We start from the raw sequence: 19,210 nt of genomic DNA, 5'->3' as shown, positions 1-19,210 counted from the left end.
CAATTTCGTGGCAAGAAATAACTCACGAGATAAAAAAAAAATATAATTCATCTCAGTGGTATTGGCTCTGTTGTAACGTGCAGTTATGCGAATTAACCCTTTGTCAGAGACGCCATTTTTCTCACCCCCACCCTTATTTACGACCTCATTAAGTCTTCCTCACGGGCTAATTATTACCGCCCACACCGGATCCTTTAATAAAACTACCCTTAATGGTAAGGGATGGGTGTGAACACATCCAACCATGAGTAAGATACATGGACGGAGCGTCATTAATGATATGTACTATAGAAGATGAAGGGGGCATACGCCGTCTTTGTGTGTTTGAAGTACACTCACAGGATAGGGGATCCGACCTTTGTCACTCGCGACCACTCCCCTCTGACATTCACTTTGTTAGGAGCTCAATAAAAATTTTTATCAGATGGAAAACGGGTTATGGAGAGGTTAAACACGAAGAATCTCATCTGTAATTAGAAACGCTCGAACGTTTCCCAGAAGGCAATTAGCCCGTGTCACGGTGAGGGTGGGGTACGAGCCCTAAGAGTTCGGGAAATGAAAAAACAATTTTCGGTCCTCACAGATCGAGTTTATAGAGATCCTCAGAGCTTTCTGCTGGTATTATAACACAGATTTGACATCAACTGCAGACTGGAGTGGTTGGTCTGCTGAATTACAAGTAATATGACATTCAGCCCCCAAAGCAGCCATCCTATTTAATTTTTTTTATTTTTGGGGGGTCTCGGGTTCGATTCCCGGCGGTGCCCGAATTTATAACTTGTGTTGGGCAAGGCCGTGGTCTAGGCAACACGGAGTTTTCCTCCGTGGCATCCCAACAATTACTCCATTCACACACAGAAGAAGGCAATGGCAAACCACTTCTGGATCATCTGCCAAGAACGTATATGAACAGGTCCCAGTCCGAGAAAAGGATGGAAGGATCCTGTTCATATGGACCTGTCGTCAGACAGAACACTAAATAAAAATAATATAATAAATACATGCAGTCAATCTAACACGGAAACACAAATAATCTAGTCGCAATAGTAATTACCTGTTTCAACATCACATTACACACGCGCTGTATAAATTATTATTAATCAAAATAATGTTTATATTTCGTTATATCTCATTTTGTCTTTAATTGTGGGTATTTTATTATGATTTCAATTTAAGCGTTCGCCTGTTGTCATTTACGTTAATAAATGGATTAGATTGAATTTAATAATTATTGCTACGATTTATGCGTGATTAAGCCAGGAACTCAAAAATCTTAGAAAACGGGAGGTTCCAGGTGCTCCCTGAGAGGGGCCGTCATTTAATAACTGAAGCTTTGGAGACAGTATGTCTCAGCGCCCAGGTGAGTAGATGGACGGAGAGCGCCCCTGCATTTCAGTACAAGGAAAGCCAAATACAACACCCACCACCCCTTCGTCATATTCTTCCTTCGCTCCTTTAAGGGTGTCTCTGAGTACAACCTAACCTACCCCTTACAGTTCGCGTCTCCTCCAAACTCGGAGACAATTCTCTAGCTCACACAGCAGCTAATTAGGCTCACAAAGGTTAATTACTTTATCCCCTCCCGTCTACCCCAACCCACCCCCTCGCACGCCGCGAATTGCGTTCAGGAGTGACCCTCTGGTCCTGCATAGGGTTTGAAACGTTACACTGCAATAGAGCCTCGGAAAAAAAATATGTAATTTTTAGATAATTTTTATTTTTAGGTTAAAATAACAACATGGCGGGAGTACAAAATTTTCATTCACTCTGTAGATTGACGACATCAGATGTACCATTCGAGGGTAGAATATGGACATGAATACGATTTACATGAAATAAATTTACTTGTTAGTCAACAAATTTGAACATGGCTACGGCGCGAATTTGTGATGTCATATCCTACAAAATTAATGGGGGTATTTCCAGAAAGATGATGATGATATTTAACAAAATTTACGTGTGTAGGTAATTAATAAATTCCCACTTTTGTACGATTTTCTCGCATGATAATGTGTACATTTTATGAAGCCAATTGTCAAATTTGTCAAGATTGGTAAACAATAAACAATGAACTCGCCACGCTGATGGATTAATTATAATTTATAAATACCGTTTCAAATACCGTCTGGTCTCGGTTGTTAAATTTCTAAGTTTATACGGAATCGAACACTGATTCAATAAACATGCAACACGTAACTAGTGTATGGAGATGAGAGAGATTATAATTTACAAACAATGTGAATAGTCATTGTTTGGCAGTCCGAGGTCTAATTGCTACTTACATTTGCCTCTGATTTACAAACACGCAAATACCCAACCTCTCATCGTAGATACAGCAAATATTGTTCTGAATATTGGTGAAATTAAAATAAGAAGACACGTTTCATGAATGTGTGAGACAAGTATGAAATTGTATGATTCATGCAAATCTCTTGTATAACTACGGTTACAGACGCTCGAAGTGGTTTTGTTGCCACGGAATACTCAATCAGACGGTAACAACATGTAATTTAATAAACCCGAAACGTCGGTGTAGTCCTTACGATGCTGACTACATACATTAGGAGCCAGATATACGAATCATGTACATTGTATCTAACGTTTTAATAAATTGCAAATTTTGCCAACAAGTGTAATAATTATGAAATTACGCTAGTGGTTACAAGTATCAGACTCTAAAGTTTTAAATATCTACCCCGTAACTGGTGTGGAGCGGAGAATAAGCTTTAATTTTCCTTCTAGTCGCCATCCATTTCTAGATTGAGCCATTGTATTCTTTATCTTTCACTCATTATGCGAGCTGAGTTGGTTTGCAGCGTGTCTTAAAGAATCATATTGTATGTGTTTCAATATAAAAATAAACTTTTTAACGGTCTGTAGAACACTCGTGACCTTCCAATATAAGTGTTACACAGTTTTCAAATTTCTGATATTTAATATATGAGTTATTTAAGTAAGTGAAATATTTGGGGTCATTGACCTCGTATCCGACTGTAAGGGTGACCCCCCCCCCGACAACCACTCTCCTCTTATTTCGAAGAATTTTCATATAAAACAGTCCCACATCCTTCATAAACATTCAGACCGATGTTTTTAACTCCAGTTTAATGAAATTTAAAATCTGTCGTGATTTTGAATATGAAATTAAATTTTACGCCAATTAAAATTACTATAGCAAAGCTAATTTCACGCATGAGTATCCGCTGCGTATTTATTTATAATTGCTTTGTATCTGTTTTTGTTGCATGCAGTTAGTTACATTTGTATTCTAAAAGTAATTCTCTGAACGAGATTTTCCCTTGTTTGGACGCGGATTCAGTCCAACACATTTCCTGCTCTGTTGATTCGGCAGTGGTCGCTTGTAACACGTACACACAGGAAGAACTCTCGAGCGCATTATTCCAAAAATCCGTTTAACTTATGTTTTTTTTCGTTTGTTTGTTTGTTTGTTCGTAACATAGGACCTCCCCCTCCCCCCCCCCCCACTCTGGAATATGTAGTTCCGAAATTTTTTCTGTGTCATTTTGATGTGTTTATGTGGGCCTACGGATGGTAAAAATCTACTGTCGAGTTAATCACAAGACGAAATACGTGTGTACTGCTCCAGACTTGTACCTCGTTAAAAATATACCATACCAAAATTAAATTTGAACTGAACTTTATACAAAATATGGATTTAAAATGTACCAGTGCAGGAATATAAAATTCTGCCTGAATATTTCTGTGTACAGACTAAATCCAGGCGGAAATAAAAAATATATATAAATATATATATATATAAAAACAATTAAATCTTTTAAATTTAATTGTAATAAATGTACATGATTTTACCTGCTGTTTTGCATGGGATAAAACTTGGTCTTTTGCTTTAAGGAAATAACTAGGTTGGGGGAGTCTGGCGACATGGCGCTGAAGAAAATATTTGGTCCTAATTGACAGGATGTAAAAGATGACTGGGGAAAATTGCATAAGGCGTAGTCACATTTGTATTTGTTGACGGATACTGCGGTGACAAAATGGAGGAGAATGAGATTGGTGGGGCATGTAGAATTTAAAGGAAAACAGGACTAATCATGTCTTTGTCTTTTATTCTGACGTCTCGTCTGTATTCGCCGCAAGATATCTCCGAGCTTCGTTGACCGCTGTGGACCAGCCAGCCAACGTACGGGTCAGGAGGAGGGAATCGATGGTGCTTAAGGCGTCGTACTCACCCCCCTTCCACTCTTACAGTGACGTAGCTCAGGTTTGCAGATATTTTGCGCCCAGTATAACCGTGCTTCGGTGTGCGTTTAGCCTCAGACGAAAGGTTCCTAATTGTCTATCGACTGCTGAAAGGGCCTTCCGTGGACTTTTATGAGCGGTCTTATTTAAGAGCACAGCAGTCCGATGAATTTGCTCTGGACCAACAGCGGTGCCAGCAGATTTCCGTCTCCCTGGCGACCGCAATTTTGGTTTTGTTGGACGTCATAGTGAGCTGTTTGTTTTACAGATGGAGACGAGAACACTGCACGTTGATTTCTATTAAATATATTCAGTTAATGGTCTCCAGCAGCCATTTGATTGCAATCAACTATTGGACCAGTTTGTAAGTTATTTCGGCCTCTGTGTCAGGGACAATGACACATGCGATCATTTGAATGGAAGCCTGGATCGAATTTACTTTCGGATTAAATGCGTCATTTATTTCTGATTATAATTGCTGGCTGCTTGAGGGCTTCATTGAGTAGAGTGCTGTATGGAGGAGGTCTTGGAGGCAACGAAAGAGAAACTGGGGTCAGGGTTGAAAGATCTCACCAATACACAAGAAGAATATTACTAATGGCAAATATTTTCCGAAAGATGGCTCAAAACTGTTAGTAAAGGAGCTTCCCATTCGACACGATCCTTTGTTACAAACACACCACGTCCTCAGAACTTACATTCTCTCATCTGCTTCTAAGTCTTTCAAGTGGACGTCTTCTAAGAGACACCCACCTAAAGTGTGTATGCATTTCTTGTTTCCTTGGGCTAGCTACAAGTCTGTTCATAGTAATCTCCTAAAAATGCATTAAAAGTATTATTTGGGTGATATAAAAAGGGTAACACCTATGCATGTAGCACGCATGGAGGAGATGAGAAACGCGTACAAATTAGGGGAGGCTTTTAGAGTGCGAATTGGACTAATATGGCTCAGGATAGGGTTCAGTGGAATGCATTTAGAACAACGGTAACGGACCTTCGGGTTGTATAAATTTTGGGGGATTTCTCGATCAGCATAGCAACTGTTAGCTCTTCTGTGTAGTTAGTACTAAGGACGAGATAGTATGGAGTCGTGGACTGTTTGCAGGCACTGTTCCCATGTTCGTCTGTGACGACGAAAGGATAAATACGGTCAAGATGTACGGTGCCCTGGGTGGCAATCGAACCGGCTTCCTTCCAGAAACGAAACGCGTGTGCTAACCACCACACCGCAATAGTTTTCCTGGACCTAAGTTATTTAAGCAAGCGCGCAGTAAAACATTTGGTGCCCAACCTCTCCTCCTGAATTTATAGGCTACGATGTACAAGGATCGTCAGAGATCCTACGCTACAGGTACGTCGGTAGCCGTGTTTTTAGCCAGTGGACGCAGAACACTGAAATTCAGCGGGAAATTATTCCTTTCGTGTTTCGTTATTTAAAATTTTCCGTCACTCTTACTGAAAGCTGTTATAAAAGCTATACAATGACTGAACATTCTGCCATCTAGCGCCGTTGCCTAGCGCATTGTAAAGTCTTTAATCGCAAGTATACACGCGTTAGAGCAAACAAATACAAACAGTTTGGTTACAAAAATAAATTATTTGAAGGGGTCATCTTTGCTTTTTTTATATAATATTTCGTCTGATATGTAATACATATTATTATTTTTATAGTTATTATTAGCATTTTTCTGCAACGTTATCTTGGCCATGGCTTGTTTTTCTTAGATGTTCATTCTTTGACGTATGTCGTCTGTACCAAGAATTTCATGGGGGGGGGGGTTTGAGCAGGCAGAAATCTGTCACCGTGTTTCTGAGCCAGCTACAGAAAATTTCGAGTGAGTGTAAGTTTCTGTATACGTAGGTTCAACTGCACCCCCATTTACCTAATGTTGAACAATCCTTAACTATAACATATGCTGATGTTTTCAACTTTTTTCGTAGTTTAATATCAGATTAAAATGTGACTTACCTAACCTAACCTAACCTAACATAACCCAACCTAAACTAACCTAACCTAACCTAACCTAACCTAACCTAACCTAACCTAATCTAACCTAACCTAAACTAACGTAACGTAACGTAACCTAACCTAACCTAACCTAACCTAAACTGACCTAAACTAACCTAACCTAACCTAAACTAACCTAAACTAACCTAACCTAAACTAACCTAACCTAAACTGACCTAACCTAACCTAACTTAAACTGACCTAACCTAACCTAACCTAAACTAACCTAACCTAACCCCACACTTCTCCAGTTAGTGTAGCTCTCTGAATGACCGTCTCTTTGCTTGGCTACCCGCGACCTCATAGTCCTGACGGGGATTTATTCTTGAAAATTATGCACTTTGTATGGGCCATGAATTCACCCTTCATCCCCCCTCTATTCTCGGGTGGTCATTAAAAGTTCCACGTTGTATCATACATGTAATGGAAAAGCAACGCGTATCCAGGCTCACCCCGTTATTGCTATAAATGATTTCTGACTGTTAAATGAACTGAAATAACAATTATTTACTAGACCGTTTAATTAGAAATCAAATCGCTTTACGAGTTCACTGAATTTCACAAAGTGCTTTGAACGTAGCATAGATACGTGTCCACTTCTCAATGGCACTTTTAACTAATGACCGGTTCAAATCTATCTATTAAATTACATTTGTGACCGAGTATCAAGTGTTTTGATTCACATCGAGTATGGATTCGAAAACATTGCTATGACATAAACACAGACCAGCTCGTGATTAAACTGGGGGTTATGTGCTCCAAATAAAAGTTTAACTTTCCGCTTGTCAAAAAAAATTATTAATTCGTCCATTCTGACTGTTTGATATAAGTTATCACAGAAATCAATAATATTAAAAATAGCTAAAGTATGTAAAACCTCAAGTCATGAAGTTTACTTGATTCGATCATTTGAACGCCTGCTATGGAGTCAGTTGTCCAAACAAATAGTCCAGCTTGCAGTTTACTGTTGGATTATCCCAGGATTTATTAATATTTTTTATTACACCTCCCTGTGAAATACGCGCGGCTCTTTAAATAATAACTATTGAAAAACTCGTTCAGTTCTTTAGGAAAATTTATGGGCCTTTCTGCTAAAATATCAGTGAAACAGAAAGTACATTCACTATTCAATATTCTCTCTTCAGCACAAGACAGTGATTTGATTCCCTGAAGGTTTATGACGATTGGTGATTCATTATGATAGTATCAAATATGTTACTGCTCATCGATTGAAGTAGAGATGATACACACGACGTTTCGGGAGATAACCATTCACCACCATCTTCATGTTACTGATTTTTATTTACGGGTATCGACTCTTATTGAGTGATCGATGTTCTAGAATTTAGGAGGGTCCCGGTTCCAGTCACATCGTCGCCTTTGGTTTTAAGACACGTGTAGGACCTCCCAACAAATTGTCGTGCATAAATGAGTAGTGTCCTACAAAATACTGACATGACAAGGGATGTCCATCCTTCTCGTGTCGGGATACGAAAACTTGACATCCCTCGTACAAAGTCCGGGAATCTACTCCGGGGGCCACGAACTGTGACATTAATGAGCTTCATCAGAGCCCACGTGGACGTGACGTAATGGCTCGTCTACTTACGATTCATTTGCGTTACTGTTACTGTGATATTATCAGTCGCCTTTTACTGAACGCAGCGAGGGCGAACTGTGAGTTGGTTTGGCCACCGCATTTCAGTGGCGTTTCTGGCATAATTTACCTACGCATATTTTATTTTGATATTTCCTTCTATTCGTTAAAGGTCACAGAATATAATTTTACATGGTGTCAGATGATGAGGTAAGCGTTGGACGCTAGCTGTAAGGGAAATGAGGAATTATGCAAAATTTATAAAGAAATAGTCAGTCTGAGTGACCAAGGTGTAGATGGAAGGATTGTAGAAATGCGAAGATGAAGTAGTCCTTTGGTTTAAAAATAAATTTATTACATTGCCACTGTATATATATCGACATGTAGGTAATTGCAGTGTTTCGATAGTTCCTCGTTATAGGCCACGACCACTTCCTTTCCCAACGTCAATCATATTTCTGGCTTGAAAGCGACCATATTCGGGGATTGTTCCCTATAGTCTGTAAGAAAACTTTTTAAATAATATAACTGGTGCATTTAAGTGAGTGTTGTTAAATAGTTATAACACAAAACTTGAAAATATGCAGGCAGTATTTTTGGAACTCTTGGCTAATAAATTTGTTACTGGATTAAGAAGGCGTTTCGTAGTGACAGAATGTTGTAAACGGTAGTTTATATGATCGGCTAGTTCCATGGTATCTCATCGAGATAACACTGCGTCACAACCACGACACCCTCATTTCTGATTAAAAAAACTGTCAGTTTTTTTTTAAAAAAAAATATTTGGCTCGTATTTCCACATGACTTGGTTCAGTAATGGGTTTTGTGTTTCCCTCAAATAAAGCTTCGTGATGGCCGGTCAGATTATGCGCTCCGCGTAAGAAGTGGCCTATAGCGAAACGTTGTTTTCACGATCCGATCGCAGGAAAATGTTCATGTTTCCGAGGTTGTTTATTCCTGTCCAGGATTTGTCACCGTGTTTTTAACATTTTCATGAAGCTGTGCCTGTCTTATCCCACACTAACACTTGACGTATTTATCGGCGAGGGTACAGTCCCACGACGCATTCCTCCAGAACATGCAGAAACTCTTAAATTATCTTTCTTCCTTTCGATACCAAGGAACACGACTTGTACAATTCTATCCTCCACGAAGCTCTTACCTCATTGGCATTCGCTCTAGGTCTATGAGAAATAAACCTAACCTGGCAGGCAGTGGTTACCACTCCTGATTCGTTTTCGCGAGGTTCCAATTTCAAACCTCGGCCCGTAGACCGGTTATCCTAACAGTTATTTTCTCCAGGAAAATTCCGGAATAGTACCGTAAACTAGGCGTTTGCTGTCTTCTTCAGCTGTAAATCCTTTAAATCCAAATGGAATCCACGTGATTCACCTGGTTTAAGAATAAGCATCTCTTCAACACCGGAGTATTTGTTTGTTTCGTATGGTTCTCGCTGTAAACAGCGATTATTTCCTTAAACAGCGTTAACCAGTTGATCTTTGTAATGGTCACGTGTTATGTTTTCTTCGCGGTACGGACTAAATACGTAATATTTAGACGAACTTTGACTTCGAAGGGTTAACCAGTCGATCTTTGTAATGGTGAAGTGTGGTGTTTTCTTAGCGGTACGGACTTGATTCTTAAATATTATTTCTATGGGATTTGTATTGAAAAGAGACAAGGAGAGAGCCTAGCGAAGAATCGAAGAATCGAGCGCAGGACTGCAGGTGCTTTCAACACATTTTCATGTCTCACATTTAGTAGACTTTCTTAATACAATAGGCTTATAACTTATGAACGAATAAGACGTACGACATACGTGTAAAACATTTGGATTCTCGGTTTGTCTCGCCGGTTTCAAAACTGTTTCCTAATTAAATTAGCACAGAGAAAGCAATGGAAACCACTGTGATATATCGTAAAGTAACCACAGTGCATTTAATTAAATAGTGTGGTGTACCAAAGTTGAGTGTTACATAACACGAGCTGTGGGGGTGGGGATGGCTCTCCATTAATTAATGTCACAACTGTAAACGCATTGTCTGTGTTTAGCAAATAGTCTCTTGTAGCATGAACGTTCGGTCTCCTCGTCGGAGTTCGTCATCTTTCAAAGTTTTTGTAGACTTTTCTTGTTATGTTTTACCTGTGAATCACCAAAGTGACAGTAGAATGAATATTACCTTTGCTTTGATTGTGCTGATTTCTGGTCATGAAATACACAAATAGATTTAATTTAAATTGCATTTGAGGTTCCCATGTGGGAGAAAACTCAAGTCGTGTTCTTCTGAGTTGTGATACCACGTGGCTTTACAGGTGGATAACAATGTTTCTGAGGAATATACTGCTACCATCGTCAAGGTGCACGTTTGTGTGAATAATTTTACATAGAAGTATTTGAAAAATCCTGTTGCATTACATTCAGAGCAGTGACTTATACGAAAGGTTGTGCTTTGCAGATTTTTCTATTCTTAGAGGCATTTAACGATACTGTATCAGGTACAGAGGTAGTTTAGCTTCGAATTAGATCAGAGAACGATCTCCCGTGTAGAATATGCGATGTGGTCCCTCGAAAAATGTTATCCAATTTCGTGTGCATAGAGTGAGAAAATTTCGAAAGTTCCTGGAGCTTTGCCGTTGTAAACACTTGAACTTACCAGTGGCGTAATTCAATAATTATGAAAATTATCCGCAATGTATACCTTATCTTACGCTGATAGTCGCTGGTTTTGCTCAGAGGAGGCTCGAAGTTTAGGTCTGTTCACACTGAGAATCATTTGAAACCAATAATACATTTGGTGGCAAAATGCAGAATTATTGAATTTTAAAGCTGTGGTACATACACTTACCTCTCGTTTTCAAAATGATAAGGAACATTTGAAATACTTCATCGTCTCTTTTTTTTATTTAGTGTTCTGTCTGACGACAGGTCCATATGAACGGGATCCTTCCATCCTTTTCTCGGACTGGGACCTGTTCATATACGTTCTTGGCAGATGATCCAGAAGTGGTTTGCCATTGCCTTCTTCTGTGTGTGTGAATGGAGTAATTGTTGGGATGCCACGGAGGAAAACTCCGTGTTGCCTAGACCACGGCCTTGCCCAACACAAGTTATAAATTCGGGCACCGCCGGCAATCGAACCCGAGACCCCAGGATTACAAGGCCAGCGTTCTAACCGCTAGACCACCTCATCTTATTATTATTTAGTGTTCTGTCTGACGACAGGTCCATATGAACAGGATCCTTCCATCCTTTTCTCGGACTGGGACCTGTTCATATACGTTCTTGGCAGATGATCCAGAAGTGGTTTGCCATTGCCTTCTTCTGTGTGTGAATGGAGTAATTGTTGGGATGCCACGGAGAAACCGGGGAAGCCCCCGGAGGAAAACTCCGTGTTGCCTAGACCACGGCCTTGCCCAACACAAGTTATAAATTCGGGCACCGCCGGGAATCGAACCCGAGACCCCAGGATTACAAGGCCAGCGTTCTAACCGCTCAAGGTCTTGGGTTGTAGCGTCGTGTAGTCTGGTAGAAGTTTACCGACGTTTCAGAAGTTCTTGCTGCCTTGCTAAGAGCCATCGCCCTGAAAATGGAGACAGCATGGACTTCTGACATGAATTTGACCGAATAGACTGACATAGGGATATCTCATCTGTGTTCTGCGTTTCTTGTTCGAATCTGGTGCAGGTAAACTCACTCTCATTCTACAATTGCTGTTTATTCTCGTCGACAGAAGCACGACTCCTGAAATTACGCGTGTTTTGTCTACTTCTGAACCAGGACGATTACCCTGGTGTGACGACCGACTTTAATGACCTTCTGGACACCGGCTGTCACAGGAATAACAAATTGTGAACCGCTACGATGCTTTTACCGTCATAAATGTGAGTGTTACTCAGGTCGGATTACAGACGGATTTGGATTTTATAATATGGAATCACTGCTGAGTTTATGAATATTAATAATAAAGCTGTAACGATAATGAGTGTAACAGTTTCATAGTATTTAAAAGGATTACATTTTAATTAAAGTGTAGAACTTTTGGAGAATTTCTCTTCTAAATATATTATGACATCTCATTAAGAGTGCTCGTGTAGAATTAGCTGCAAGTAACAAATACGTAGCAGATATTTATTTGAGATAACATTAATTAAAATTGTACAGTATCTGAATTTGGTAGTGAATTCTGTTAACATTTATCTCAGTCTAATTTTTAACCGACCATGTTGTGAGTTCAAAGTAGGTGACATTTGTAACTAATTTCAAAATCCCAAGAGCTCCATCTGTCGATACGGAAAATCACGTTGTCCAAAGCGGGCTAGAACCAGGGGTCTCGGGTTCAAGTACCGCTCGGAGTGTAGCAGGTGCTTTTCGATGTTGTCTGTGGGAGGAGCGACCCAAAGCAAAGGCTGAAGGGAAGTGACCACTACGAAGAAACACAGTTGGGACCGTATTTCCGCAAGTTCCATTTTAATATTATCCTCCTGTCTGCGCATAGGTCTTTAGAATTGTAATTTCCTTCAGGGATTCCAACTGAAACTGTAGGAATTTTCGTGTAAACTATTTTATATTAACTTACGTAATCTAAAAATTCTTCATGTGACTGTTGTTTCCGACATAATGACCTTTAAATTCTCCCCGGAAGGTCGCACGCCGTCTAGTGTAATATCATTTTTATTGCCCGTCGTGTCACCCCGCCGGTAATGGTATTAGACAGAGCCCAGATACCACGAGACGCCTTACGTCATCATTCACGCCAAAGGATGCAACTGTTCATATTTGGCCATGCGTTAATTTAGGGTGAGTATTGGTCAGAATCGTCGAAATTAATACTTTAATGCGCGTGCGCCGGTGTCATTGACTGAATGACTGAATGCAAATATTTAGGGGAGGTGGTACACCCCCCACATGCAACTATACAGTGTGTGGGGGGGGTGGGGAATGCGAAGGGTGTTTGGCAGGGGATGAAACAATGACGTCATATTGAGAATAACCTGAAGGTAAATCCAGTTGAATTACACGATTACTGCAGAAATAAATTTTACAGTAGGCCTGTCTGCATTGTACGTGTATTGTTATATAAACTAGTATGAACATTGGTATAATTACGCTGATGTGAGTTTGTTTACATAGGGGATTACATCAAATGGGTAATAATGCCTAGACAAAAGCTGTTTATATATAAAAAAACACATTTGGTTATCTACGTACGTACGTAATAATATAATTGAGACTACCCGATCCTTTGCCTTCGCTGACATAATGAACGTACAGTACGAGCAAAATGTTTTACAATCGGAAACAGTGACTACGTGATACTGAATGAATTCTAAAAAATTTCCAGTCCACTTAATTTTTTCCTAGGGCATAGGTTCTTAATCTGTGGGGGGGGGAGACCAAAAATTGTGCCGCTATGCTAATTTAAGTGGGCAAACAAAGTTCTTAGTAAAATTTTAATATTACTCGACGTTTTGTCTGATTGATGTAAAAATGGTTTAATGTCTTTACACTTTGAATACTATCGCAAATGACGAAGATATTTTTGGGATGGTCTCTTCCTTCCTGGAACAAGACGTGATGAACTGTAATCAGTAGCTCTACGCTGATTCACATCAGTGTTTCTTTGGCAATGTGACGGGCTTCGGCCAGGAATATTTCACTTTTGATTGTCCTTGCAAGGACAGCCTTGCTGTTAGAAGGCTGTATCTTGAGTGAGAAGGGGGTGCTGTGACGAAAGGAGTAATTTGTACATTTTATAACATCAGGGTCCCTTAATTGTTGAATCTTCAGTTAAGTCTGCATATTAACTGCCTGCACCACCCTGAGGTACGTGGTTATTGGTAAAGGAGGCGTTTGTCTGTGACGTAACTTCATCGAGCGACAAAACAGCTGAAATTCCGGTCGTACCGATTTCAAGCAGTGCATCAGCTGAGACAATTGGACACGGCTACAAGAATTCAATATCGATTGTTTCATCGCTTTGTGCGTGAAGGGGTTCATGTGAATAAGAAATGATTACGTTTCAAAAAGAAAACGCTGTATGCAGAAGGTTTCTTAATTTATTTCTCATAATCTGCAATGAGAAGAAGACTAAACTGTCAACAGACACCCAGTACAAGACATGGAGGACTCTGACACATAATATAATTCTTCGTTAACGCTACATATCTTCAGAACTCAACAACTTGGATTCGTTCCAAAACCAAAGAAAACACAAAATTACAGGAACTGATAAATTACTGCTGTTTTAAAACGACCAGCCACTGTAAAAAAAAAAACAATCCTAATTATTGTAAACAGTAAATGATTGGCAAGTCTGATGCATTTTCTCCTGGGACGCAGTTCGTAAATACGAAATGGTTTCCCTATCCCAAACCGGAGCGGCCTACAATCAAAAAGCCATTAAGCTGAGCAATTCGAAATAAAAAGTGTTATAAATTTTCAAACGAATGTGGAACTGAATTTCATGTGTTAGGCCTGGGTCTCCTAACTTGTCTCTTTCCTTCAAACTTCCTGATTAAATTTCTGTGTGTATTTCTCATCTCCCCCTCGTGTGCTACACCTTGGATAAGATATTAAATATCTTATCAAATACGATTAAAGGAGTCTCAAGTTATGACCTACTAACAAATTTAAAAAAAAACGCTATAATTTGTAGTGGGACAGACAGACAAAACGCATATAACGACAGCCTAATTCTTAATCCCTTAAACCGGTGGTTCTTAGCCAATCTTAACCAAACTACGGCTCTGATAGCCAAAGCTTTACTTTTAATTATATTTACTAAAGAAAAGTATATCGGTAATGTATCATAAAAAAATATCACGCAGGTTAAATGTTAAATAATGATAAATATTTTTAATATTATACTATGGATTTGAATGTGATTTAACATAAATTATTGGCCCATCTGCTAAGCAGGTAATGAACACATAAAATAATTTAATAAAAAACATAACTAAGGCGAAGGGACTGTTCAGCTTAAACGAGATCATATCAGGCAATCAACTTGTTCTTCAAAACGTGGCTTCGTGCTCTGACTGAAGCCAATTTCCGAATTCCTTGTTCGTGACAGCAGGTGTTGAAAATCCATGATCACGAGCGGAAGGATTGTTCGGAAGGCTCCACTTCCGATTATCCCCTTGTCTCAATTTACCACCGTTCAGAACGGACTCATCCATTCATTTTTTTAATCTAAGCGAAGCGCCTCTTCAATTTGTGTTTCAATAATCGGGTCCTCCAATACTTTTTTTATTTTTATTTATTTAGTGTTCTGTCTGAGGACAGGTCCATATGAACAGGATCCTTCCATCCTTTTCTCGGACTGGGACCTGTTCATATACGTTCTTGGCAGATGATCCAGAAGTGGTTTGCCATTGCCTTCTTCTGTGTGTGAATGGAGTAATTGTTGGGATGCCACGGAGGAAAACTCCGTGTTGCCTAGACCACGGCCTTGCCCAACACAAGTTATAAATTCGGGCACCGCCGGGAATCGAACCCGAGACCCCAGGATTACAAGGCCAGCGTTCTAACAGCTAGACCACCTCATCTTATTATTATTTAGTGAGCTGTCTGACGACAGGTCCATATGAACAGGATCCTTCCATCCTTTTCTCGGACTGGGACCTGTTCATATACGTTCTTGGCAGATGATCCAGAAGTGGTTTGCCATTGCCTTCTTCTGTGTGAGTGTGAATGGAGTAATTGTTGGGATGCCACGGAGGAAAACTCCGTGTTGCCTAGACCACGGCCTTGCCCAACACAAGTTATAAATTCGGGCACCGCCGGGAATCGAACCCGAGACCCCATCTACGTCGACATCAAACGGGTTTCGTAACGAAAAGTGCGTGGGACACTTTCTCGGGAACACTGTGGCTGATGTCAACGACGTCCTGTACGCCTATTGAGGAATAACAGTTATCATTTTCCGGAATAAAAATTAATACTGAAAATAAAGCGGTTTGTCCTTCTTTCATCTTAAAATCCACAGATTCGGATTTCCCCAGATCTTTGGTGCTCTTCCTGTTAGCCGAATTATAGTCTCGAAGTAATCTCGTATTGAAATACACAAATCATTGAGAGCAGAGAAAATGTCTGAAAGTTAACTTAATTTTAATCCCCACTTGCAATCAGAGAGTGTAGAAGCAAGACGATTTCTTGCCAATATTGAGCAGAGGCCTAGGAAACTTGGTGGTCTTCATTCGAGTGCTTTGTGGGAGGTATGTTACTCGGGGGTGGACCTGCTTGAGGTTTAAATCGTGTGTCGCAGAACGTAACACTCTGTATAAGATGCGTTCAGTCACACAAGTAATCAGAAGAATGATACATGATACTTTAAATTTGGGTCATGGATTATCTAAATATTTACCAAAATATCTGCCAATCTAATTGAGGGTTTTACTGGTTTTGCTCGTTACGCCAAGACAATTACGCGATTAACTTAACATGAAGTCACTGTCGCTTCCATCCTCATCATTTTAAATTTATTATACCCTAATCATCGTATTATGCTTGGAATTATCTTATAATGTGAATAAATGAAAACGTCTTTAAATAAGCCAATAATAAATTACAGATTGTCAAATATCGCGTTCAGAATTTCAACACTAGCTTACACGTGTCTAACTGTGACGCACTGGACTGTCTGTCTGTCCGTCTGTCTGCAGATTACGTGTGGGGATTATGGGAGCGCACTCTTTGTGGACTGTGTGAACAGGTTTGTGTTAGCATCCATTTGTATAAGCTCGGGCCAGAGGGAATTTTTTTTTAATGTATGTCTGTTTTTATGTTTTTTATTTTCCATTTTCTTTGTTTGTTTCAATTAACTTACTATTTTAATGATGCAAGTTTCTGAAATGGGGAGTGTGTTTGCTCCATTCCTCCCCTCCAGACGAGACCAATCATAAGCGGTACACAGTTCTGTGGCGTATTCGTATTGATTACCTGCAACAGAATAATCAGCGGCTTGTATTAAACCTGCCCCAAATTTACCGCCTCAGCCGCCAAGTACAGATTATTATTTTTTTTTATTACGTATATTTACTTTTTTGCAGGGTGTTTATTTCTATATACCCGAGACAAAACTTGCCCCTGAGGTACATAGTACAGCAGCTATTTTTGAAATACATTTTGATTTTTAATGTATATTACATGAAAATTTCTGTCTTCTGGGTTGTTACACTATGTAGTCTGGTAGGTGTCCATCAACTTTTCAGAGGTCACGCTGCCTCCGTCATCAGGGCAATATTCGTTGCCCTGATGACGGAGGCAGCAAGGACCTCCGAAACGTCGGTAAACTTCTACCAGTCTACACGACTCTACAACCCAGAAGACAGCAATCTTTAGTAGTTATTTAGTAGGATCTGAGCTTCTCACGGCGGCGAGTATGAAGATGACTGTGTTCTGGGTTGTAGCGCCGTCTGTTGTTATAAATTTCTACCAGAGGTCAGGGCGTCGCTGCCAACCGGAAGATAGACGCTTTCTTCTGTTTCATTATTCCGCCAATTAGAAACGTTTTTGAACCACTGATGTAATTTCAGTAAAGACACACATTCCTGTTAATGAGATACGAACCACGTACACTGTCGCGGACAAGTCAAAATCGTCGCTCCTTGAACTAATTTGACGTGGTGCGAGCAGGTAAGGGTTGTCAGAAGTGAAATTTCTTTGGAAACTTCGTTGTTTTTATAATTTGTGTGAGAAAACAAAAAATTAAACTTTTACGAGTGCCGGAATTTGCAACTGATTTTTTTTTTCTTTCGAAGACGAATCTTTGCTAGTTACCTCTACACACACGCTCGTTATATGGTAAGGGTCATTCCATTTCCCCTGGCAGTAAGACCGCCAGCCCACAGCTATTTTACAAAAGCGACGGTAACATAAGTCCTGTGGGATATTTATATTCATAAGCTAATACATAGTGGGTAAGCCATTTTGAGCCTTATGAGTCTTCCCATTGGGCGATGGGTTAATGCTTTATACTTGGAGTTCCACGTGGCTGGCTCAGCTCACTAATTTATAAACCATGGATTTATAAGTGACTTCGACGTTAGTACTTAAAGTATGACATGTGCGTGTGTAACATCGCAGATTCTACGACTGTGTATCCAAGCTCAGTACACGTTGCTCAGAGAAGGCAGAAGTTTGAGACACTTCCCAGCCCAGAAAATCTTTGGTTGTATTGAGCGGAACGCCTGGAGTATTCTGATTCACGGGTCGTATTATCATGGAGAGACTGAGGAAAACCTTAAAGGTATCTCTGTCTGGTGATCTTCTTACCGCAATTCGAAATTGAATCAGGATTTTGTATTAGTGATGCTGATCCTTCGGGATTCATTATCTCAGTTAGTTGATCCTTTAAAGACAACAATAATTAACTATTTATTTTGTTTTAATGAGTTTCGTATGATTCGCAGTGTAAACAGCGATTATTTTCTTAAACAGCGTTAACTATTTAATCTTTGTAATGGTGAAGTACGGTGTTTTCTTTGCGGTACGGATCGAATTAATATTTAGAGGACCTTTTGACTCCTCCCACTCCCACTTCTCCCTAAAAATTTTCTGTTTCCTTCCGCCCTTCTGCTGTTCTTCATAAATCTTTCAATTTTCAATGGATTAACCACAAAGAGATCCAGACGTCACATATGGTGACGTCATATGTTGCGATATTTTTAACGTTGCATTGTAAAATGAAACAATAAGGAGAGAGTGACACTAATATAAACAAATATTCAGCTATAATTTTGGAAATAATATATGCGTGTCGGATGTAATTTCCGTTTTAATGGATGCAGAATTCGAATTAATTGACAGTCAATATGACCAAACAGAACACGACTGCCGGTCAGTCAGCTATCACGTCCTCTTGAGGATATTTTATGAAAAAGCTAATTACTTACGTATATGATTAGTGCACTGTGAAACAACGGAACTGTAGCCAGAAATTACTATCGGTCTGCTTAATTAAACATATTTTCATTTTCAGCAAATCAAAGTTACCAGTAATTTTGAAAGATAATCTACGTCATTAAGTTCATGGAATTCTTACCAACATTATAAAAAATCTTTGGATACTTCTTCCTCTATGAAAATATAAATATTAAAATATGCGATGTTATTTTTTTAAATATAAAAGGAAAGATACAAGTAAATGAGTCTAGCCATGTAAAAGAAGGTATCTTGATTATAAGCAAGATACTTATCAAGAATATTTACATATGAACAGTCAGTCATAACGCGGATAAAATTTATCCTCTCTCAAATAAAATCTACGTTTCGAGTGGGAGAAGACGCTCCATGAAAGACAGTACAAAGTCACACGCAATGAAGTCCTTCGTACTTAGGTTGTGAAATTATTTCCTTATATGGCTTATTAATCTGAATAGCT

At 39.5% G+C, this 19,210-nt stretch overlaps 1 protein-coding gene and 1 long non-coding RNA gene across 4 annotated transcripts in view; one reads left to right on the top strand and one right to left on the bottom strand.

The window, feature by feature from the left end:
• The window catches only part of LOC110836788 (uncharacterized), a 229,735-nt gene that overhangs the window by 59,192 nt on the left and 151,333 nt on the right, over positions 1–19,210 (top strand). The window lies entirely within an intron of this gene.
• LOC110836787 (uncharacterized) overlaps positions 16,607–19,210 on the bottom strand; it is a 648,071-nt gene continuing 645,467 nt past the window's right edge. Inside the window, exon 10 of the mRNA XM_087340440.1 lies at positions 16,607–16,767. Within this exon, the coding sequence (XP_087196566.1) occupies positions 16,646–16,767 (122 nt within the window). The 3' untranslated portion in view covers positions 16,607–16,645. The remainder of the gene's footprint in view (positions 16,768–19,210) is intronic.

This window comes from Zootermopsis nevadensis, unplaced genomic scaffold, assembly GCF_977971745.1.
Source record: "Zootermopsis nevadensis isolate Lab colony 2312 unplaced genomic scaffold, Znev_1.0 Znev_ptg000061l, whole genome shotgun sequence".
Lineage (NCBI taxonomy): Eukaryota > Metazoa > Arthropoda > Insecta > Blattodea > Termopsidae > Zootermopsis > Zootermopsis nevadensis.
Note: the sequence above shows the minus strand (reverse complement) of the source record. Positions and strands in the feature narration are given on the sequence as shown.